The 25,145-nt window shown below is 38.0% G+C and overlaps 2 protein-coding genes and 1 non-coding gene across 3 annotated transcripts in view; all 3 read left to right on the plus strand.

Annotated features, from left to right (window-relative positions):
- Positions 1-12,062, plus strand: part of PIK3C2A (phosphatidylinositol-4-phosphate 3-kinase catalytic subunit type 2 alpha) — a 75,802-nt gene extending 63,740 nt beyond the window's left edge. Inside the window, exons 23-32 of the mRNA XM_052652576.1 lie at positions 3,884-4,053; positions 4,803-4,959; positions 5,637-5,746; positions 7,658-7,865; positions 9,045-9,169; positions 10,060-10,177; positions 10,267-10,339; positions 10,567-10,676; positions 10,764-10,889; positions 11,873-12,062. Coding sequence (XP_052508536.1) covers positions 3,884-4,053; positions 4,803-4,959; positions 5,637-5,746; positions 7,658-7,865; positions 9,045-9,169; positions 10,060-10,177; positions 10,267-10,339; positions 10,567-10,676; positions 10,764-10,889; positions 11,873-12,055 — 1,380 coding nt within the window. The 3' untranslated portion in view covers positions 12,056-12,062. The remainder of the gene's footprint in view (positions 1-3,883; positions 4,054-4,802; positions 4,960-5,636; positions 5,747-7,657; positions 7,866-9,044; positions 9,170-10,059; positions 10,178-10,266; positions 10,340-10,566; positions 10,677-10,763; positions 10,890-11,872) is intronic.
- A 9,471-nt stretch (positions 12,063-21,533) lies between these two features.
- RPS13 (ribosomal protein S13) lies at positions 21,534-24,305 on the plus strand. The gene is made up of 6 exons (XM_052652520.1): positions 21,534-21,639; positions 21,786-21,834; positions 22,018-22,096; positions 23,039-23,208; positions 23,515-23,615; positions 24,228-24,305. The coding sequence occupies exons 1-6, from the start codon at positions 21,617-21,619 to the stop codon at positions 24,259-24,261; spliced, it is 456 nt and encodes a 151-aa protein (XP_052508480.1). The 5' UTR covers positions 21,534-21,616; the 3' UTR covers positions 24,262-24,305.
- LOC128061043 (small nucleolar RNA SNORD14) lies at positions 22,794-22,883 on the plus strand. The gene has a single exon (XR_008200664.1). It is a non-coding gene; the product is annotated as a small nucleolar RNA SNORD14 (small nucleolar RNA).
- Positions 24,306-25,145: the final 840 nt, after the last annotated feature.

Below are 25,145 nucleotides of genomic sequence, written 5' to 3' on the forward strand. Positions count from 1 at the left end.
TTGCTATAAAACAGTATAGTATATATTATGACTGTAAAAAGTAATGTATAAGATAATTGTGAAAATTAAATGAATTAATATATATGTAAAGCACTACATAAAATAAATTCTATAATTGATATTCTTCTTGTAGGAGGCATCAAGTTTTTGTTTAGTATACTTTTGAATTACATAATAGGAAAGGGAAATCTCTTAGCACATAAGGCTTCTAACAATCCTAAATTGGTCTAAGGAAGACTCAAGAACACTTTCAATGGTGATACAGGTCTCAGTTTTAATGATATCCTGAAAGTGAAAGTGAAGTCGCTCAGTCGTGTCCGACTCTTTATGACCCCATGGACTGTAGCCTACAACGCTCCTCTGTCCATGGGATTTTCCAGGCAAGAGTACTGGAGTGGGTTGCCATTTCCTTCTCCAGAGGGTCTTCCCAACCCAGGGATCGAACCTGGGTCTCCCACATTGTAGGCAGATGCTTTACCATCTGAGCCACCAGGGAAGTTCATATATTACATTTGCAGATAGATATGTACAAATGCTACCTCTTGACCCTATGAAAGTAAAGTACAGAAATCTTGTCCTCTTTTGGTCTTTACACTATTTAAGAGCTCTCTCTTGTAGTTTGGGACAAAAACCCAGTGTTTATTTATAGTAATACTAGCTCTGTGATTCTGGATAAGTTGACACAAAATAATTGTCAAGTTGTTGTTCAATCACTAAGTTGTGTCCGACTCTTTGCAGCTCTGTGGACTGCAGCATGCCAGACCCCCCTGTCCATACTTTAAGTGGATTTTATGCACTTGGCTCTTTTATGTGCTTTGCTTAGTAAGAGGGAATATAACACAGTGGAATCTCATTGCCTGGGTTAAAATCTTGACTCTGCCACTTAACAATGATGTAATGCTGGGCAGATAATCTCTATTTTCTTCAGTTTCCCTTGTGTGTAAAATGGCAGTATTAGTAGTATTTACATCACTATTGTAAAATTTTAAATGAATTTAATATGTACATATACACACATACACACAGTTTATATGCATGTTTGTGTGTATATGTCATATTGAATTTATTTAAAATCTTATAACAAAAGAATGATGTAAATACTATTTACACTAATGTAAATAGTATGAGTGTGTATGTAGAGAGAGACTAGTGCAATGCCTGGTTTGTGATAAGTGCTGTGTAAACATATGCTCTTATCATCATCATCATCACTAATAATTTCTACAGAGTTATGGAATAAAATTAATCCCATGAGCATGTAGTGCCTTATGATTTTCACTTAGAAATGTGGTGTCTTGAGAATAAATGCATGTGCTTTTAACTCAACATTAATAAAACGAAGATCATGATATCTGGTCCCATCACTTCATGGCAAATAGAAGGGAAAAAAGTGGAAGCAGTGACAAATTTTATTTTCTTGGGCTCCAAAATCACTCAGATGGTGATTGCAGCCAGCAAATTAAAAGATGCTTGCTCCTTGGAAGGAAAGCTATGACAAACCTTGGCAGCATACTAAAAAGCTTTTTAATCACTTTTAATCACATCACTTTTCCCACCAATGTTCATATACTCAAAGCTACAGTTTTTCCAGTAACTATGTATAGATTTGAGAGTTGGACTATAAAGAAGTCTGAGCGCCAAAGAATTGATGCTTTCAAATTGTGAAGCTAGAGAAGATTCTTGAAAATCCCTTGGACTGCACAGAGATCAAACCAGTCAATCCTAAAAGAAATCAATCCTGAATATTCGTTGGAAGGGCTGATGCTGAAGCTGAAGCTGAAGCTGCAGTACTTTGGCCACCTGATGTGAAGAGCCAACTCATTGGAAAAGACCCTGATGCTGGAAAAGACTGGAGGCAAAAGGAGAAGGGGGCAGCGGAGGATGCAATGGTTAGATTAGTATCACTGACTCAATGGATATGAATTTTAGCAAACTCTGGGAGATGGTGAGGACAAAGGAGTGGGATGTGCTGCATTCTGTGAGGTCGCAAAGTGAGTGAACAACATGTGCTTTACATTAAAATGTGCATTGTATACGGTTGTATCCTCCTACGTGAACTTCCTGACATTCAAGCTGGTTTTAGAAAAGGCAGAGGAACCAGAGATCAAATTGCCAACATCCGATGGATCATGGAAAAAGCAAGAGAGTTCCAGAAAAACATCTATTTCTGCTTTATTGACTATGCCAAAGCCATTGACTGTGTGGATCACAATAAACTGGGGAAAATTCTGAGAGAGATGGGAGTACCAGACCACCTAACCTGCCTCTTGAGAAATATGTATGCAGACCAGGAAGCAACAGTTAGAACTGGACATGGGACAACAGACTGGTTCCAAATAGGAAAAGGAGTACGTCAAGGCTGTATACTGTCACCCTGCTTATTTAACTTCTATGCAGAGTACATCATGAGAAATGCTGGGCTGGAAGAAACACAAGCTGGAATCAAGATTGCTGGGAGAAATACCAATAATGTCAGATATGCAGATGACACCACCCTTATGGCAGAAAGTGAAGAGGAACTCAAAAGCCTCTTGATGAAAGTGAAAGAGGAGAGTGAAAAAGTTGGCTTAAAGCTCAACATTCAGAAAACGAAGATCAAGGCATCCGGTCCCATCACTTCATGGGAAATAGATGAGGAAACAGTGGAAACAGTGTCAGACTTTTATTTTTTTGGACTCCAAAATCACTGCAGATGGTGACTGCAGCCATGAAATTAAAAGACGCTTACTCTTTGGAAGAAAAGTTATGAGCAACCTAGATAGCATATTCAAAAGCAGAGACATTACTTTGTCGACTAAGGTCCGTCTAGTCAAGGCTATGGTTTCTCCAGTAGTCATGTATGGATGTGAGAGTTGGACTGTGAAGAAGGCTGAGCACTGAAGAATTGATGCTTTTGAACTGTGGTGTTGGAGAAGACTCTTGAGAGTTCCTTGGACTGCAAGGAGATCCAACCAGTCCATTCTGAAGGAGATCAGCCCTGGGGTTTCTTTGGAAGGAATGATGCTGAAGCTGAAACTCCAGTACTTTGGCCACCTCATGCAAAGAGCTGACTCATTGGAAAAGACTTTGATGCTGGGAGAGATTGGAGGCAGGAGGAGAAGGGGACGACCGAGGATGAGATGGCTGGATGGCATCACGGACTCGATGGACGTGAGTCTGAGTGAACTCCGGGAGTTGGTGATAGACAAGGAGGCCTGGCGTGCTGCAATTCATGGGGTCGCAAAGAGTCAGACACGACTGAGCGACTGAACTGACTGACTGACTGATGTGATATTATATTATTAATTTAATCCCTAGGACAGGCGGGGCTAACATGAAAGTTCTTCCAGCTTTGAGAAACTTGATGATGACACATAGTCACTAAATGGATGATAAAGCACACTCATTATATTATTAGATGTTTAAAGATATAAGTTTACTTTCTTTACACATGCCATTCCTACACGCCAAAAAAGGAAAAATAAATTCCTTTATTTAGATTAATCTTTGTTCCAGTGTTAAACAGCTTGTGGTAAGGAGCAGAGCCTGTGAAGAGCAGGGTTCCAGAAACATGATGCTTAAAAGATGTTCAAAGGCACATTATACCCTAAGTAGAAACTGGCAGAATCTCTACCTGCTGTGAAACAAAAGCTAGACAGAAGGGGCAATAACTCTTACGAGGGTGTTTACTTTTGAAAAACTGGTATCTGTTACCATAACCCAGTTTACAAACTTTTGAGAAAGTAGAATAGAATTATGTTTTCAATGAGTGATAAATTACTTTAATCTTTGTAACCCTGCCTCCTTTAAAAGTAATCTTTTTCCTAAGATAATTTTATTTTCCCTTTATATTTCCTTCCTAAGATAATTTTATCTTTCCTAAGATAATTTATCTTTATTATAGGCTTCTGAGAATTTTATCTATTCTTGTGCTGGATGCTGTGTAGCCACCTATGTTTTAGGCATCTGTGATCGACACAATGACAATATAATGCTTCGAAGCACAGGACACATGTTTCATATTGACTTCGGAAAGTTTTTGGGCCACGCCCAGATGTTTGGTAGCTTCAAAAGGTACTACTATTGTTATTATTGCTAAAGAAAATAGAGGCACTTCCTATTTCACAAATTAATGTCCCAAACTATTATCATATAAAATAAGCTACAAGGATATATTGTACAACATACAAAATATAGCCAATATTTTATAATTATAAATGGAGAATCTTTAAAAATTGTGAATCACTTTATTCTATACATGTAACATAATATTTTATATCAACTAAACTTCAGTTTTAAAAAAATTTTCTTGCTGTTCTTTGCCTTGTTGCTCCCTTTTAGCATAACTAGGGATGAAAAAGGCTTTAAAAGATGAGTTTACCATGTAATAGAGAAGAATGTATATGTGTGTGTAACCTTTGTTGAATGAATTAAGGTGTATTTTGTCTTATCTAGTTAGGGTACCTATTAGAAATGTTCCCAATTGTATAATGGCAACAAATAGAAAAGTTTTCTCTATATTCATTTGTATGTACTGTTTGATCTCTGGTTGTGTGTAGACTGATAATCACCTTGGAAAATATATATAAATTCTACCCAAATAATGAGATTATATGATGGCTTTCCTTAAAATGTGAATTTTTTAGAATTATGTAAATTCAGAATTTCCTGATATTAAGTAACCCAGTTAGAAATTGCTATGGCTCAGGTAACTTTAGTTCAATAACCATGTAATAGCAATAGCACTTATTTGCATATCTTCTGTAAATAATACTTTGTATATACTTTCTTTTCTTTTTTTTTTTTTTGTACTTTTGAAATAGGGATCGGGCTCCTTTTGTGCTGACCTCTGACATGGCGTATGTCATTAATGGGGGTGAAAAGCCCACAATTCGTTTCCAGTTGTTTGTGGACCTCTGCTGTCAAGCCTACAACTTGATAAGAAAGCAAACAAACCTCTTTCTTAACCTCCTTTCACTGGTAACTCTGTTATTTACAAGTATTTAATTAATTTTATATTAATTCTTCTATGTTTCAGTATCTAAAGATAGATATTATGTGATTTTTGGAATAAAATTTATTCTGGTTTTAAATGTCAGGTATATTATTACTGAAATATTTTAAAATGTTGCCATGTGAAATATGCCAGACACCATTTATATGTCCATGCAATAAAAAAAAAGGACCCTCAAGTGGATACACTGGGGATAAGCGGGAATAGTATCTGAAAGGGACCCTGCGAGTGTCATATGGGATGCTGGTGAATATTTTTTGTCGTTACCTGTATATGTTCAGATTTTGGATATTCATTAAGCTGTGCTCTTAAGATTTATTTGTTTTTTTGGATGTATATTGAGAACAAGCCAAAAAAAGTCCTATGATTATTGTGACTGAAATTGATATAGAAACGGAAGACTACACAGAAGGTTTGGATTTCACAGTTTTTATTCCATAGACTGTGACTTCCAACAGTTGACCTCCTTGGCCAAGATTTTTCTTATTTCTGAGAGATTTTAGGTACCTAAAATACTAACAAACTCCTCAAAACTCTGAGTCGTTTATTTGCTTTTTTTCTGATTACTTGGTCTGCTTTTAGGGAGTGGTGCGGAACAGACTTGTAAAAAGTTTGAGTCACAAGCCCTTTTTCCTTTCTATAGATGATTCCTTCAGGGTTACCAGAACTTACAAGTATTCAGGATTTGAAATATGTTAGAGATGCACTTCAGCCCCAAACTACAGATGCAGAAGCTACAATCTTCTTTACTAGGTAAGGTATATTTAAGTATATTAGAGAAGACGCAAGTTTAAACAAATGCTATATATCAAAATTCTGACTTAACAAGAAAAAATTGTGATTCACAGTATTAGCTGTGGTTTATCAAGTAGCAGGTTTATTAAAAGCTTGTTTCAGAAGTTTATTTACTGAATAAATGTGAAGGATTGGCAATAGCACTTTAAAAAATACATTTGTTTTGGAAATTGCCAGGTGGTCCCATGGTTAGGACTCAGCGCTTTCACTGAGTCACCCAGTGGTGACCTGTGTTCAATCCCTGTTCAAGGAACTAAGATTTTGCAAGACATACAGTGTGCCCCCCCCCAAATTATTTATCTCAAAATATGATCTTATATTTAGAATATATATGATTTTAATTCTAAACATTCCATTTATGAACAGTTTTTGCAAAACATTTTCTACAGTGCCAGATAAAAGGATTTTTCCTAAAATGATATCTATACCACTGTATCTTTTAAGATTCTGCCATAACAATTTTCATGGATACCGTAAGTGCTTAAAACAGTGAACTCTGAGACACTGCTGTTAAATTGTTAATACATGATGTAGTGCTTGAAACACATATTCCAGTGACTGGCATTTGAACTTGTGATTATTACTTTTAAAGAAAATCTTCCTGTAGGCAAATATGTTCTACACGTCTGGTGACCAGGTTGGTCACAGACTGGTGGTGCCACCTCATTAGATGCCACAGGAGGGAGGAAGGAGCACATAGGCTCATGTTCTTTTCTTTGCTTTTTATCTTGCCTTATTCCTCTCAGTGGAGAAGAAGTAGATTACACTGGTCTCATGAGTCTGGGCTGAGTTGAATTGAAGGAAGCTGACTTTTGTATAGCCTTCCAGACTAATGCTGATAATTTAGATATTGATGAGGTTTGTTTTGTTTATTGAGACTTGTTGGCTCCCCTGGGCCAAACTGTGAAGCAGACATGTTAAGTTTAGTCAGTTGGCCTGCCATACCAATATACCATATACCATAGATAGGGGACTTAAACAAAGGAAATGAATCTTCTCATCGTTCTGGAGGCTGGGAAGTCCAAGATCAAGATGCTAGCCAGTTTGCTTCCTGCTGAGGATTCAACCTTGAAGACGACTGACTGCCTTCTCACAGTTTCCTCGCATGAAGGAGGGAGAAGAGAAAGGAGGAAGAAAGTCATTATAATAAGGACACTGTCTCCATAAAGGCCCTATGGAGTTGGGGCTTTAGCATGTGAATTTTAGAGGACACAAACATTCACTCCATAACAAGGACAAACTCTTTTGTGTGAATTTCCCTCACACAAGAGAGTTTCTTTTGACAGTTTCCTCTTTGTGTATTGCTTTATTCTGTTTTCCTTTGCTTGTCTACAATGATTTATTCAGGCTTGCCTTCCAAATTTATCCCCACCAAACTCTGCATCTAGTCAAAACTTCTTCTTCCAACTGAGAGAAATGACAACTTTCTGAAGAAGGAATAAGATACCAGATTCTAACTAGTCGGACTATTTGATAGAATGGGGTTTTGGAATTTTGGATTACTTTGTTGCTTTCTTGTATGTCTGTTTAGTTACTGCCTTCCATATTTATTAAAGTGAATAAAATGAACCATCTTTTGGCATTATACCAACCATCTTCTATCCCTAATAGCTATTAAAATTAGTATTGGACCCCACAGAGCTTAAGAAATCCAAGCATCATTTCTTAGAGACAGTGGGATGGGATGGAACTTTCCTGTGCTAAAATATTTTTGTTGGGTGAGATATATTGTAACAGGTTTTTGGCCTGTGGGGCAAAGGGAATCCTGACAAAGTGAGAATGTACTTACTATTTTTAAAAGGAATGGAATTGTTTATTTTAAATAAATGAGAATGTTTTCTCAGTGTGTTAACACATTTTATTTTGTAGACTGATTGAATCAAGTTTGGGAAGCATTGCCACAAAGTTTAACTTCTTCATTCATAACCTTGCTCAGTTGCGTTTTTCTGGTCTTCCTTCCAATGATGAGCCGATCCTTTCATTTTCACCCAAAACATACTCCTTTAGACAAGATGGTCGAATCAAGGAAGTTTCTGTTTTCACTTACCATAAGAAATACAACCCAGATAAACATTACGTAAGTTTGTTTGGTATCAGTAGAGACTCATGCATGCAGTCTTGTTCTCTCCTCCTTCCTTCACTGACTCTGCTAAAGTTCAAGCATTTGTTCTTTTCATACTTCTTTCTTCCATGGATGGTCCAAAACCCCTAAATGTACTTGGAGCATCCCTAAACTGTTTTTCGGTGTTTATTTCTTGGTAAATTTGCTCCAAAGCCGTGAGGGACCAATGTTACTCTTCTTTTTAGAGACAAGACTGAAAGGGTGACGCTGTTTTACGTTTCTCCTTATGTTCAGTTTGTTCTTAATTTCAAAGGTAAAGCTTGCACAGTGTAACAAAGTCAACCAGTATAGAAGTATATAAATTAAAAATCTAAGTTCTCATTCTACTCTCTAGGGACGAAGTATTATAAAATATGCACATAAAGTTTGTTTTTTGAACAAAACAGAATCTTCCAGTGTGCTTTTTTCCCCCTTCAATAGTATAATACTACTATCTTTTTGCTATTATTTTTGTGCTAATATTTTTGCTGGATAATATTTTACAGTCCTGTCAGCCTTTAAATTTTTGACAAATTGATAGAGTTTAGAAAGTGACTTCACTAGTATTTTGATTTTCAGCTGTTATTAGTAAAGTTTTATAGGTTCACAGAATATTTTAGGACACCATTTAATTGAATAATCCATTGTTTCCCCCAATGATTTATAAATACCTTCTTTAAATATACTGAGTTTATATCCCTGAATTTATTTCTGGTCGTCTGTAGATATAAATGACTTTGTGCACCAGTATTTTACTCTGTAAAGTATGTTATAATGCAGTTTAAATATCCAGTAAAACAGGTTTTTCCCATCACCCTGTCACACTATGTTTTGCCTTCATCTTTGCTCTCTTTAATGAATTTACTTGCTAATATTTTCATTGAAAATGCACTGCCCTTATAAGTTTGGAAAGTACATTTATTTAATCCGAGAAATAGAATGCCTTTCATGTTCCAGTTCTTATCTTAGACAATAGTTAAAGATACTCTTAGAAGGTAATTAAATACATTGATTTTTATATTTGTTATTTCCTATTGTGACATACATATTACAAAGTGAAGAGCCCTTGGTACATATAATGATCAAGCTGAAAATTTTCTATCAAGAAAGGTTATATTATAAATTTAACATGTTTGCGATGTGATTTCCTTTCAGATTTATGTAGTCCGAGTTTTGAGGGATGGACAGCTTGAGCCATCATTTGTGTTCCGAACATTTGATGAGTTTCAGGAACTTCACAATAAGCTCAGTATTATTTTTCCACTTTGGAAGTTACCAGGGTATGTTTTCATTCTTGTTCATTAATGTTGTTTTAATAGGAAATAGTTTCTTTATTACCAAGTACAGGTCAAAAGCTTTGTGTTAAGTTAGTGTAAAATGGACTATGTATGACTATGGACTGTGTGTGGCTAATTTTCCTTGGTATTCCAAGAGCCTAATATGTACTAGACATAAACAAGGAACTAAGTTTTTCTTGAATGAATAAATGATCACAATCTTAATATATGGGATTTTCTAGCTTTCTAAATCACTGCAGGAATAATTATTGTGGTCATACTGAGCTTCTCTGAAAAATAAGAAATTGAGACACTGCAGTCATCAAAATGATAGTGTTTAGGTTTGTTTTTGATGCCCCTTGGAAACCTTCAGTTTTTAATGTAGATAATGACCAGTAAATTCCTGTGTTGAATTACTCACATTCTTCTCAGACTAGATTTCAAAATTAAGGAGGCAGAAAAGTGGGTATGAGTTTATTTCCATGTGCAGTCTCATTTTTCTGTTGCCACCAAAATTAGCAGTTAAGATGATTTGAGCTCTGTGGCATTTTACTGGTATCTACACTAGCTGTGATTATTGAATAATGGTTGTTTTGGAGGATAAGATCTGCATACTTGTGAATGGTTAATCTTGAGAAGAAATAAGTAGGAAATAAGCAATAAATATAGTGTATTAACAAAACCAACGTTCCTTTTGTACCAAGGTCATAAAAGGATGATGTATACTTGAACTGTTTCATCTCCAGTACTTAGAAAAGAAATCAAAAAATTATAGTGAATTAAGGCTCCACTTTCTATTTCACTGTATAAAAGAGTATTTCTGAGTATTGATTCTATAAATACTCCCAAATGAAATTACTTAAATCCCACTTCTTTTTGTCTGTCTTTTGTAGCTTTCCTAATAGAATGGTTCTAGGGCGAACACACGTAAAAGACGTAGCAGCCAAGAGAAAAATTGAATTAAACAATTATTTACAGAGTTTGATGAGTGCTTCAACGGATGTAGCAGAGGTGACTATCCTAACTGAAAAATAATAACATACTTTTTTGTGTGGTGCACACTATTTAAATTGATGAATCTTTCTTCTCTTCCACTTTAGTGTGACCTTGTTTGTACCTTCTTCCACCCTTTACTTCGTGATGAGAAAGCTGAAGGAATAGCTAGGTCTGCTGGTGAGATTATTTTTTTCTTTATTGATAATTCATGGCTCCCGTATGACCTGCAAGCCTGTAACTTCTCTGTGGATGTGGTGGAGTGACAGTGGGGTTACTGTCTATAACCAGTGAGAATGAGATTTTCTCCAACATGTGAGGATCCTGGAATTAAAGCAAAAATTTTTGCTGCAGCTTGAACCACTGCAAGCAACATCACATAAAAATAAACATCTTTGTATTTTCAGATGTAGGTTCCTTCAGTCCTGCTCAAGGCCAAATAGGAGGAGCAGTGAAATTATCTATCTCTTACCGAAATGGTACTCTTTTCATCATGGTGATGCACATCAAAGATCTTGTGAGTGATTACAAATAGTGATGATTGTGGAGGAAACCTATTCTGTGGTAGGAAGCAGTACTGTTAAGGGAATGCGTTTCTTTACAGGTTACTGAAGATGGGGCTGACCCAAATCCATATGTCAAAACATACCTACTTCCAGATACCCACAAAACATCCAAACGTAAAACCAAAATTTCACGAAAAACTAGGAATCCAACATTCAATGAAATGGTAAGTTAAAAATCTATTAAAATCTGCTAACTCTTAGTCAACTACTGTTTGAGCATAAACACCACATTATTTATGTATGTTAACACTGTATCCACATAAAAATTTCCACATAGGGATTTGAAAGCAAAATAATACTGAATTTTCATCAAGGATGTAAATTTATGAAAACCATGGAATACCCTTTCAGTAGTTTAAAAGCATATAAAATGTTTGGTGAAGATAGTTGGTATTATTCTCACAAAGTAGTATTGTCTTTTTCTAGTTAGTGTTATATACTTTCACGAAACTGAAGTGTGGTCAGTTTTTCAGTTTTCTTAGTCAAACAGAGAGGACTTGATTAAGGAGATAATGCCCAGAAGTTATGGTGAAGCGTTCTTGAAAAAAACTTTGTGCTGAATGCAGTGTTTGAAAGACAGTAGCTTTACAACACTCCAGATTTGCTATAAACTGCATTTGTAGTTGGCAAGTTTGCACTGAATGATGGATAATCAGAAATTATCACCTCATGGTATATAAAATCCAGAAAAAAAGACAATCTCCTTTTGGAGATTGTAATCACTCACTTTTTATAAAATTATTACAATTACTTTTTCCCAACTTGCTTCCTTCTACTCTTTTTCTTCCATTCTCTTCCATTTCTCTTTTAAAGATGATCTATTAAATCATCTTAAGGCAGGCTGCTTTGTAATTTCCCTTCCCCATACCTCCATTTCAGAAAAACCATGTTTTTAATTTTTAGCCAATAGTAATTTTCTGCTTTGTGCATTTGAATGTCAGACACTGGGAGGAATGACAGTATGATCCAAGACTCCTGAAATACAACGTGTGTATCTAAAGTATGAGACAAATTCTACCAGATGTGTCATAGTCAGTGTTATTAATTGAAGTCACTCTAATAATCTTTCTTATGTTTTTACATAAAATAATCCTAAAAACCAGACAAATAATTTGTAATCTGCTGTTTCTTTTTGTCTTTGCTATAGCTTGTGTACAGTGGATATAGCAAAGAATCCCTAAGACAGAGAGAACTTCAGCTAAGTGTACTAAGTGCAGAATCTCTGCGGGAGAACTTTTTCTTGGGTGGAATAACCCTGCCGTTGAAAGATTTCAACTTGAGCAAAGAGACGGTTAAATGGTATCAACTAACTGCAGCAACCTGTTTGTAAGTTAGTGAATTTCTGAGCTTTGGAAGCAAGAACAGTTATATAAACGTGTACACACACATGTGAACTTTGTATATTTTTATACTTGGACAGAAATTATACAGTAAATGTACTTGCTGCATTTCAACACATCTGGTGGACCAACAGTCACTGAACTAACTTTTATGAATTTGTTGACATCATTGCTATTTTAAAGTCATTGTATAGAATGCTGTAAATCTTAAACTTAATATATAATAAGTCCTAAAAAAGACTGAGTTGGTGAAGGAATTAATCCTTTCTTGAGTAATTGAGTCATAGCTTTAGTGTGGTCTGATACTATTTTGTCAGTTCAGCCATCTGTTTTGTGTTGTTTCTTACACAGACACAGCACGTTTGTTTTCCTCTTTTGCACCTTTGACAGCCTTTACCACTGTGGATGTTCATAAACACCAAAGGAGAGGAAAGGTGCAGGATGTTACCATAAAATGCAGCTGCTATTCATAGGGCCGAAAAGCAAAGCACAAATAATAAATAGTTAAGAACTACTAAGTAGTTTATAGAGTAGGGAGAATAACACTGCTTTTTATTATTCATGTCTTTCAAGCCTTTTTCAGAATAAGTGCCAGTCACTGAAGTTGTAAATAATGGTGCCTTAACTTCATATGCTTCTCTGGTACTTCATTCTGAGTTTTTTCCTGACTTGATAAATAGTTCAGTAGTTTTCACTCACTTTTTACTAATATAAAAAGTTATGTACACTTACTAATGTTTTTCCCACAGACAGATAATTTTCTATACTTAAGATGTATAACTTATTTAAACATCAGCCATTTGATACATGTTTTTATTGCCCAGTAACTGAATGAGATTCATCAACATAACTGTACACTAAATTCCATCATTCCATTATAATCCTACTTTTATTCCCAGGAGTGTGCATTGAAATTTGATAATTTCACCCCTATGTATCTATACTCCACTCTCTCATTAAACAAGAGAAAATGTGTGCACCCAGATGTCCATTCCTGTTCTGTAGAAGAACTCCACAAGTAGGGCAGACTCTTCACAAGAGGCCCAGGACAAGAACTCTGGCACAGTTTGTCTGATTTACTCAACATATGTAAACATTTTACATTCGCATGAATTACTTTCCTTAATACAATATTTAGAATCATTAGGGACATGATTGAAATCATTCTATAGTAACCATTAAGAATAGGCTTCATTTTTATTAGGTATTCATTCAACTTCACACATAAATTGTTTAGTTTGGATAAAAAGGTATATATAATATTAATTCTCATGGCTAGAATAGGAATTCAGACACTTTTAAGTAGTAAGAGATTGTAGCAATCTAGTTGCTGTGAGATAACTGATAAAATATGCAATGAAAAATACCAAGAAAGGAAGGACAATCTCTGATTCAGTTGCCCAGAACAGAATTTTTATAAACTGTGCAGATATTTAATGTAAATGGTGATACCTTCAGAGCAGACATAGAAGAGCTGAGATGTATCAGTGGGACAGGTTAAAAAGAAAACTTGAATTTTTGGTGCCTAACACTAATGGTCCATTTGTAGGATACCCCATATATGAATGTCTTTTTTTATATTAAAATGTGTTGTCTATTTAATAAGTTAATTAAAATGCAGATCAGAGCACCACCATTTATTTGCTTTTTCCATATACAGTTAACATTTCCTTAAAGTGTGTAAGTAGCTTTGCAAATGTAAAAAAGTACTAGATATTTTCACTTGTTTTTAAGACCTAATTCCATTCCATGAATTGTCACTTAGCCACTGTTTAAAAAAAAAAAAAGTACTGTCTTGGTAAAAGGTCACTGTTACTTGGACTCAGTGTATACTGCCTAGTTGCAGTCTTGTTATGGCAGTGTCTTTTACAAACAGTAGAGCTAGAGAGTGGGATGTCACTTTTCAATTATAAGAAATATGGATTCTTATCCAAAAGTGTATATTATATACTCTGTATAGTTAACCAGAGTTCAAACAAGTGGTAATGTTTCTCTTAATTTAACTCATTATGTGCCTTCTTTGGTCATTAAAAAACACATATATATGAAATGTATTTTAAGTATAAGTTATTCCTTTGTGAATGCTAATCGTCAGCCCTTACCAAAAAATAAATTGACAGAGGCGCCTCTTTGCACTACTTAACTATCAATAAATTTTAAATTGGTTGTTTTTTGAAACATTTTTTTAAAGCTTGCATTAAAGTACATCTGAAACAAATGTTTAAACAAACTAGCTAAGACACTAATTTTTATGTATAATCACAATGTTTCACACCTATCTTTATTGAGTAAAAATAGTTATGCTACATGTAAGACTGTGTGTAAAGAATAATGGAGCTAAAAATACATTTTGTAATAATCATAGTGTAACTGAAGCAGAATTTTTTCCCCTTGCAGTGTTTTGGAATTTGAAAATAATGGTTTCTCAAAGAACCTATTATTTTCTGTACTGAGGAATCCAAGACTTGCACTGATGTTTTTATTACTGCCTTTATAAGAATCTGTAGGTATCTCAATGTTAAGGCATGTATGATCTTTGATAAAATATTCTTTTATCTTTTCAAATTAATGTTGTATGAAACTTTCAATATTTTGCCTTAAATTGGTTGACTGTTTTTTCTATGATTCACGTGGCATTTAAAAAAGAAAACATTCAATTTGATACTTAAGATTTAAGATCACAAATGGATAAAGCCCCACTACCATAGTCCATGGATTTACTTACATGCTGTTTGACTAGCAGTGCAAATAGGAATATATATGGCAATTAGTCTCATCTGTAAGAACCAAATAATTTAATTATATTAAGGTAGTGAATAAAGATGTATAATATTTTTATTAATACCTTAAATATATTCAGTGGATTGAATGTGACTTCATAACTGTACTATGATTGTATTAAAATATTTCTGGAACAAAGGAACTGTGCTGTGATTCTCTTCATCAATATGTTAACACTTTTGGTTTCAAACTTTGATAATGAGCTCACTGTTGCTCTCTTTGCATCTCACCCAGGAGTTTATTAGCTTCAGGTAATCCTGAATTTACGAACTGGCCTGTGATTTGCCCTTAAAAGTGTCCAGAGAGTGTCTGACATTTAAGTGTGGTTCTTGGAAGGTCTGGATTGCCACTTTGTTAGCGTTCCATCACCATTTCACTGAAGTGAAATGCTTCTATTAGTATGGTCCCTGCCTTTGGTAGTTTATTTAAATACTAAAGAGTATAGTAACAGCCATGCTGTAGATACATCTTCAGAACAGAGAATGTAGTTCTTAATACCATACCTCCATCCTGGAATGATACCAGTAAGGCTGTGGTTCTCTAATTCTAGAGGTAACATGTAAAAGAGCCAGAGACCATGAAAGAGCAGTAACTTAATTACAGCCAGTTTATTTTTTGAAACACTTTGTCATGCAAATTTTAGACATACAAAGTTAGACAACAGTTTAATGAACTCCATGAATGAATCCCATCACAGTCCTTCCACAGTTATTACCTTAGGGATAATCTTGTTTGGTCTGTATTAATGAGTGGACACCTTTTTATATTTTTCTCTTTAGGATTCTTAAATATATGGATCAGTAACTTTCTTCAGTTCTGAATAATTTATTTTGAATTCTTTTCCAATTCACTACTTCTCTCTTCAACTGTTTAACCCTCATCCATTGAGATTTTAATTTTGGTTATTATATTTTTCACATCTGTTTGGGTTTCTTTTTGTTTTAATCACAAACCAAAAGACAAAGGACTTCCAGGATCAATGAGGAAAGAGTAGTATTTTTTTTTTTTTTCAACAAACGGTGTGAACAACTAGATAACCATGTGCAAAAAAATAAAGTAGGACTCTTGGAACATAAAATTTAATTCAGAGTGGATCAGAAACTTAAACATATCTGAAGTTAAAAATCCTAGAAGAAAACACGGGTGTACATCTTTGTAGCCTAGAATTAGACAGGTTTTCTTAAAGTATGTCACAAAAAAGGACAGGCAACAATCATCAAAATTAAATACATATATGCATAATAAAGTAAAAGGACAGCTCACAGAATGGGAGAGAATATTCACAGATCATGTATCTGACAAGGACCTGGCATCTTGAATACATAAAGCACTCTTAAAATTCAAGAGAAAGCAAAGAATTTTTGAATAGACATTTCTTTGGCCAAATATCACAGAAAGAGATGCTCCAGTCAGTTGGGCTTCCCTGGTGGCTCAGATGGTAAAGAATCCACCTGCAATGTAGGAGGCCCGGGTTCAATCCCTGGGTTGGGAAGATCCCCTGGAGAAGGGAATGGGAACCCACTCCAGTATTCTTGTCTGGGAAATTCCATGAACAGAGGAGCCTGGCGGGCTATAGTCCATGGGGTTGCAAAGAGTCAGACATGACTGAGTAACTGACTTTCACTTCATCTCAGTCTCTAGGGAAATACAAAACAGGCATGTGAAAAAATGTTCAACATCACTAATAGTTCAGTTCAGTTGAGTCTGACTCATTGCAACCCCACGAATCGCAGCACACCAGGCCTCCCTGTCCATCACTAACTCCCGGAGTCCACCCAAACTCATGTCCATTGATTCGGTGATGCCATCCAACTGTCTCATCCTCTGTTGTCCCCTATTCTCACCCTCAATCTTTTCCAGCACCAGGGTCTTTTCAAATGAGTCAGCTCTACATGAGGTGGCCTAAGTATTGGAGTTTCAGCTTCAACATGAGTCCTTCCAATGAACACCCAGGACTGATCTCCTTTAGGATGGACTGGTTGGATCTCCTCGCAGTCCAAGGGACTCTCAAGAGTCTGCTCCAACACCACAGTTCAAAAGCACCAATTCTTCGGCTCTCAGCTTTCTTCACAGTCCAACTCTCACATCCATACATGACTACTGGAGAAACTATAGCCTTGGCTAGATGGACATTTGTTGACAAAGTAATGTCTGCTTTTTAATATGCTGTCTAGGCTGGTCACAACTTTCCTTCCAAGGAGCAAGTGTCTTTTAATTTATGGCTGCAATCACCATCTGCAGTGATTTTGGAGCCCACCCAAATAAAGTCAGCCACTGTTTCCACTGTTTCCCCATCTATTTGCCATGAAGTGATGGGACCAGATGCCATGATTTTATTTTTCTGAATGTTGAGCTTTAAACCAACTTTTTCACTCCTCTTTTCCTTTCATCAAGAGGCTTTTTAGTTCTTCACTTTCTGCCGGTTATTGATGTTTCTCCTGGCAGTCTTGATTCCAGCTTGTGCTTCTTCCAGCCCAGCATTTCTCATGATGTACTCTGCATAGAAGTTAAATAAGCAGGGTGACAATATACAGCTTTGATGTAATCCTTTTCCTATTTGGAACCAGTCTTTTCCATGTCTAGTTCTAACTGTTGCTTCCTGACCTGCATACAGGTTTCTCAAGAGGCAGGTCAGGTGGTCTGGTATTCCCATCTCTCAGAATTTTCCACAGTTTATTGTGATCCACACAGTCAAAGGCTTTGGCATAGTCAATAAAGCAGAAATAGATGTTTTTCTGGAACTCTCTTGCTTTTTCCATGATCCAGCGGATGTTGGCAATTTGATCTCTGGTTCTGCTGCCTTTCCTAAAACCAGCTTGAACGTCTGGAAGTTCACGGTTCACACATTGCTGAAGCCTGGCTTGGAGAATTTTGAGCATTACTTTAATAGCGTGTGAGATGAGTGCAATTGTGTGGTAGTTTGAGCATTCTTTGGCATTGCCTTTCTTTGGGATTGGAATGAAAACTGACTAATAATTAGAGAAATGAAAATCAAAACTACATTGAGGTTATCACCTCACACTGGTCAGAATCAGTTCAGTTCAGTCGCTCAGTTGGGTCCGACTCTTTGTGACCCCATGAATCGTAGCTCGCCAGGCCTCCCTGTCCATCACCAACTCCCGGAGTTTACCCAAACTCATGTCCATCAAGTCGGCGATGCCATCCAGCCATCTCATCCTCTGTCATTACCTTCTCCTCCTGCCCCAAATTCCTCCCAGCATCAGAGTCTTTTCCAGTGAGTCAACTCTTCACATCAGGTGGCCAAAGTATTGGAGTTTCAGCTTTAGCATCAGTCCTTCCAATGAACACCCAGCACTGATCTCCTTTGGGATGGACTGGTTGGATCTCCTTGCAGTCCAAAGGATTCTCAAGAGTCTTCTCCAACACCACAGTTCAAAAGCATCAATTCTTCGGCGCTCAGCTTTCTTCACAGTCCAACTCTCACATCCATACATGACCACTGGAAAAACCATATCCTTGACTAGATGGACCTTTGTTGGCAAAGTAATGTCTCTGCTTTTTAATACAGCCATCATGAAAAGCCTACAAATAAATGCTGGAGAGGATATGGAGAAAAGGGGTCCTTCCTACACTGTTAATGGGAATATAAATTTTTGCAGCCATTACAAAAAACAGTATGGAGTTTCCTTAAACTAAAAAAAAAATCACCATATGATCCAGCAGCCCCACCCCCGGGCATATATCCAGAGAAGACAAAGGTTTTAATTTGAAAAGTACATGAACCCTAACGTTCACTGTTGTTGTTCAGTCTCTAAGTCACGTCCAACTCTTTGAGACCCCATGGACTGCAGCATGCCAGGTTTCCCTGCCCTTCACTATCTCACGGAGTTCGCTCAAACTCATGTTCATTGAATTGGTGATGCTATCCAATCATCTTGTTCTCTGTCACCAGCTTCTCCTCCTGCCCTCAATCTTTCCCAGTATCAAGGTCTTTTCCAATGAGTTCATTCTTCTCATCAGGTGACCTAAGTCCCAGAGCTTCAGCTTCAGCATCAGTGCTTTCTATGAATATTCATCATTGATTTCCTTTTGGATGGACCGGTTTGACCTCCTTGCAGTCCAAGGGACTCTCAAGATTCTTCTGCAGCACCACAATCAAAAAGCATCAGTTCTTCACCACAATTAAAGAAGCTCAGCCTTCTTAATGGTCCCACTCTTGTATCTGTCCAGGACTACTGGAAAAACTATAGCTTTGACTATATGAATCTTTGTCAGCAAAGTGATGTCTTTACTTTTCAATACACTGTCTAGGTTTGTCAGAGCTTTTCTTCCAAGGAGCAAGTGTCTTTTAAATTTCCTGGCTGCAGCCACTGTTTGCAGTGATTTTGGAGCCCAAGAAAATAAAATCTGTCACTGTTTCCACTGTTTCCCCATCTATTTGCCATGAAGTGATGGAACTGGATGCCATGATCTTAGTTTTTTAATGTTGAGTTTTAAGCCAGCTTTTTCACTCTCCTTTTTCACTCTAGTTCCTCCTAGCTTTCTGCACTAGAGTGGTATTATCTGCATATCTGAGGTTATTGATATATCTCCAGGCAATCATTCATTCAGCCCTGCATTTCACATGATAAACTCTGCATATAAGTTAAATAAACAGTGACAATATACACCCTTGATGTATTCCTTTCCCAATTTTGAACCAGTCCATTGTTAACGTCCAGTTCTAACTGTTGCTTCTTGACCTGCATTCAGGTTTCTCAAGAGACAGGTAAGGTGGTCTGGTATTCCCATCTCTCTAAGAATTTTCCTGTTGTGATCCACACAGTCAAAAACTTTAGCATAGTCAATGAAGCAGAAGCAAATGTTTTTCTGGAATTCCTTTGCTTTTTCTATGATCCAACGGAAGTTGGGATGTTGGCAATTTGATCTCTGGCTCCTCTGCCTTTTCTAAATCCAGCTTGTACATCTGAAAGATCTCAGTTCCTGTACTGCTAATGCCTAGCTTGAAATATTTTGAGCATTACCTTGCTAGCACATGAAATGAGCACAATTGTATGGTAGTTTGAACATTCTTTGGCATTGCCTTTCTTTGGGATTGGAATGAAAACTGACCTTTTCCAGAGTGGTACTATTTACAGTAGTCAAGACATGGACACAACCTAAGTGTCCATCAACAGATGAATGGATAAAGAAGATGCTGTGTACATCCTAGCTCAGTTGTGTTCCACCTTGCAATCCAGTGGACTATAGCCTGCCAGATTCCTCTGTACATGGAAGTCTCCAGGCAAGAATACTGGAGTGGGTAGTCATTCTCTTCTCCAAGGGGTCTTCCTAACCCCGGGATCGAACTCATGTCTCCCACATTGCAGGCTGAATCTTTTTACCGCTTGAGCCACCAGGGAAGCCCCAGTGTGTATTACTCAGCCATTAAAAGGATGAAATAATAACATTTCAGCAACACGAATGGACCTAAAGATTATAGACAGATAAATACTACATTACTTTGCCAACAAAGGTCCGTCTAGTCAAAGCTATGATTTTTCCAGTAGTCATGTATGGATGTGAGAGTTGCACCAAAGAACTGTGGTGTTGGAGAAGACTCTTGAGAGTCCCTTGGATCAGTCCTGAACATTCATTGGGTGGACTGATGCTGAGGCTGAAGCGTCAATAATTTAGCCACCTGATGTGAAGAACAGACTCATTTGAAAAGACCCTGATGCTGGGAAAGATTGAAGGCAGGAGAAAGGGCTGACAGAGGTTGAGATAGTTGGACGGCATCACCAACTCAATGGACGTGAGTTCGAATAAATTCCCAGAGATGGTGATGGACAGGGAAGCCTGGTGTGCTCCAGTCCTTGGGGTCGCAAAGATTCTGACACGACTGAGCGACTGAATTGATTTATATATGGAATCTAAAAAATAGTACAAAGGAACTTACTGACAAAACTGACTAACATATATAAAACAAACTTTGGTTACCAACACGGAAAGCAGAGAACGGATTATGTACGAGTTTTTTTAAAAATGTAAAATGACTGTGAAATGACAGGGGTCAGGACCAGACAGCTTGTAGTCATGCACCTCTCCCCTGAAAGATTACAACTAGAGATAAGAAATGTTACCAGTTGGCTACAGGCAGCCCTTATCATCATGCTATTGTAAGCTTTTTTTTTTTTTAAATTTTGGCCATGCTCTGCAGGCTTGGTGGATCTTGGTTCCCTGACCAGGTATCCAACTGAGGCCTTAGGTAGTGAGGGCAAGTATCATAACCACTAGCCGGCCAGGGAATTCCCCTTGTGAGTATTTTAAGGGGAGGGACAGACTTGAGGTAACTAGAGTCAAGACAAGCCTGGGCGCAGCTGACTGGATGAGCAATAGTGTATGGATGAACTCTGCCGCCCAAACTCGCTGGGTCACGGGACGCAGATAACCACTTTGCCCAAGGCCGGGGAACCCCTGCAGCTCTATGTGCTCCAAGCGCACTCCCAGTCCAGCAGCAAACTCCACAGTATCCTGGGTAAGCAGTGTCTCCAGAGACTCATCTGGATTCAACTGCCCAAACCGGAGGCGGATCCTTTTCTCCGCTCCGGCCTAGTGCCTTCTCAAACACCGATGCCTGCCGGGAAGTGTAGTCCACGTCGAAGTGCATTCTGGGACATATAGTCACGCAGACGCCGGGAACCGCGCAGCGAAGCTCCGCCTCCTGCAGGAGCAGAAGCCAGGACGTGTGAGGTCACTTCCTGCGTGGAGGGTGGCTTCCTGCGGCTTTCACACCCTCTCTCTCCTTTTGCTACCACACCGCCGCCATCATGGGTCGCATGCACGCTCCCGGGTGAGCTAGGGTTTATGAGCGGGTTGCAAGGCTGAGTCTAGAGGTGGAGGGAAAGGAAGGAGCGTAGGCAGCGGGTCGAGGGGATAAGGTTTGGGGTTGCTGTGGCGGGGCTCCCTTCCTCACCCCGGTACTGCTTTTCTCTCCAGGAAGGGCCTGTCCCAGTCGGCTCTGCCCTACCGCCGCAGCGTCCCCACCGTAAGTACCGTGCGGATACCGAGGAGAGGCCGGGAGGCGGGGGGGTTGGGGGGGTTGCCATCAGTTCCTCGGAGGACGGGGACCACGTGTGCATGAGCGCAGTTTTGAGGGTGGAGAGTGCCGCTGCGCTTCGGTTCCATCCCGGATTTCTCGTCTTAAGGCCGCTTTCTCTCCCGCGAACAGTGGCTGAAGCTCACTTCTGACGACGTGAAGGAGCAGATCTACAAACTGGCCAAGAAGGGCCTGACTCCCTCACAGATCGGTGAGTGAGTCTGTTTAATGTAGCCCCTTCATCCTGACCTCGTGTAACGTGCTGAAAACAGTGGGGCTAAATGTCTTACATGTGGTTTGAAAATTTTTTGCTCGTTTTCCTGACTTTACCGTTGACTGAGGCCTAGCCCTCCTTTGCTAAACTCTCAAGCTCTTATTTGGAAGACGGTGAAATAATTAAAATGCGCTCCAAAGTTTAATGAGTATTTTCTTTGGGCTGGGCACTCTCTTAGGTGCGTGGTTATAAGCGCTTTCCATTTTATGACATGAGTTAATTCTGACAGCCATAGTTTCAAATAAACAGTAGACGTTTTCCTGAAGTTGGGGGAACTGAGGCACGTTGCAGCTATATAAACAAGCCTCAGAACACAGCTGTTAGTGGAGAAGCTGGGACTGGCTGCTCTGAGTGCTCATTGCTTTCTCACAGGTGTGGGTTGAACCTCAGCTGTGTGTGATTTTGTGCAAATGGCTGCATTCTGCAAATGTTTGCCAGCTGTGTGATCCCGGATCCTGAGAATACAGTCATTGTAAAAAAGCACCATAGCCTTCTGTTGAGTGTATGGTCTAGTGTAGATGTTATACATAATCAGAGGTGTGTGTATATATATATAGAGGAAGAGACTGTCGGGTAGTCAGATGGTGCTGTTTTGACGACTCCTTGATTTTTGGTGGCCTGTGATCTAGCAAGCTCACTATGATGATGGTCTTCCAACATTCGCAGTTTCCACCAGAAAGGGTTTCCTTAGTGTTGGGTAAACCTTCCTTGGATGTCTGAGTGAGCTTCGCTTGTGCATTCTGTCGTTGGTGTCTGATGTATAAAAAGTAAGCTGTGTTTTACAGGTGGGAAACTTGGAAAGTGACTTGATCTCAGTCTTGACATCACATGCTCCAGTTTGTATGTATGGTGTGGGAATTTATATTACTCCCTTTCCAGGTGTGATCCTGAGAGACTCTCACGGTGTTGCACAAGTACGTTTTGTGACAGGCAACAAAATCTTGAGAATTCTTAAGTCCAAAGGACTTGCTCCTGATCTCCCTGAGGATCTCTATCATTTAATTAAGAAAGCTGTTGCTGTTCGAAAGCATCTTGAGAGGAACAGAAAGGTAAGAGGATGAATTTGTACTAAATTCATATCAGTAAAATATAGTGCCTATGATTTGAATTATCCAAGGGGTACAAACAAATCACAGTGTTTGAAATAAAAGTTTCACCAGAAGAGATTTCAGGGGTGGGGGTTAATTCCCTAAATTCCCTTAAGGACCTAAGCTAGCCACATAAACCCTAGGCTCTGGTTCTGTTAACAACACTAAGCAATTTTTCATTAAAGTGCATGGTGTCTATACATTCTTCTGTTAAAATGATGTTTAGTTTTAAGTGGTTTTCCTGAATTCTGTCAATTTTATTTTTAGGATAAAGATGCTAAATTCCGTCTGATTCTGATTGAGAGCCGTATTCACCGGTTGGCTCGATACTACAAGACCAAACGAGTCCTACCCCCCAATTGGAAATAGTAAGTTATCAACCCTTTTAGTTGACAAAAATAGGAGTTGGCCAAGTATTAAATAGAGTAGTAATTATAGTAAAAGGACTGGTCATAAATGTTTTAGATTGAGCCTATATGGTCTTTCAGTTCTTAATTATAGCAAGAAAATAGTCATAGACAGGTAGAGCGGTTGTGTTTTGTTGATACAAAGGGTGGTACTTCTGTAGACTCGTATAGAGCACAAACATGCTCTTTAAATCACTTTCAGATTGTGGGTAAAATTTAAGTTCTTCTGCTCCCAGGTGCTTATATTGTTTTAATTTTTGAATAGACAGCTCACTATGATTAATATCCTAGCATTCACAGTTTCCACCAGAAAAGTTTTTCCTTATGCTGGCCAGTTCTTGGAGGCCTAAGTGACCATCTTCATATTATGGTTGATCACAGTGAACTGATTTCAGGAACTGATCTGTTTGGTGCATTTTATATATTGGAGATTTATTTTAACTGTTAGGAAATAGCTGTTTTCAGAGATTGTGTGAATATGGAGGACTTTTTTTTTTTTAAACAGATTATGTATAAATATAGAGGACTTTTTACTAACCCAGCTCTCCCCCCCCACCTTTTTTTTTCTTTCAGCGAGTCATCCACAGCCTCTGCCCTGGTTGCATAAATGTGTGTATTGTACTAAAGCAATAAAATCATTGTTTAACAGAACCATGTTTTGTAACTTTTTTTTGGTCCAAAAATTTCTGTTTGTGTATTTATCTCTTTAATGTGGACATACGTTCCAGCATTAGAATTGTGTGATTCCACAGGGAGCAATAAGATAGCATCTATCCATCGCATCCCTTCACTGCTCCACTAGTTGAGCAGCTTGTAACTTCACTGTGATTGGTGGGTACTGGAAGAAACTAGGAAGTGGTAACATTATTTTGACAAACGTCTCTAAGTAATTTGGATACATTTGATGTAGATCTCTCATGTTATCTACAGTGTAGTATCAAAAATAGACATGAAAGTGTCTCTGGAGGGGAGGGCATCTCTAGTATGGAGGGACCTTGGAAGTAGTAATATTTGATCCCAGTCTTATGGGTGATGCTCAAACATAAGGGCTTCAGGGAACAGGAAGAACCATGAGATGAGCTCAGCTGCATGAAGCTGGCAACTTTTGGATGGGTTATGATAAAAATTACTTAGTTGGGTGTTATCAGAATATTTAATTCTTAAAACATAGTGAGAGTCGCTCAGTCATGTCTGTCTCTCTGCAACACCATGGACCATAGTCCATGGAATTCTCCAGGCCAGAATACTGGAGTGGGTAGCCTTTCCCTTCTCCAAGGGATCTTCACAACCTGGCGATCAAATCCAGGTCTTCCACATTGCAGGCAGATTCTTTACCAGCTGAACCACAAGGGAAGCCCTTAGAGTCCGAAAATTCAAGCCATATGTATGTACCATTTTTGGGGTGTTTATCACTTGAATAAATGTTTAATCCCTTAAGCTTTAACCAAAGCAGTAATCAAAGTTGTGTTCAAAATCACATGGTCACGCAGA

The sequence above is a fragment of the Budorcas taxicolor genome, chromosome 15, assembly GCF_023091745.1.
Source record: "Budorcas taxicolor isolate Tak-1 chromosome 15, Takin1.1, whole genome shotgun sequence".
Classification (NCBI taxonomy): Eukaryota; Metazoa; Chordata; class Mammalia; order Artiodactyla; family Bovidae; genus Budorcas; species Budorcas taxicolor.

Coding starts and splice junctions, on each gene's coding strand:
- RPS13 (XM_052652520.1), top strand. CDS start 21,617: ATGGGTCGCATGCACGCTCCCGG. Junction 21,640..21,785: donor GGTCGCATGCACGCTCCCGG/GTGAGCTAGGGT, acceptor TTTTCTCTCCAG/GAAGGGCCTGTCCCAGTCGG. Junction 23,616..24,227: donor CTACCCCCCAATTGGAAATA/GTAAGTTATCAA, acceptor TTTTTCTTTCAG/CGAGTCATCCACAGCCTCTG.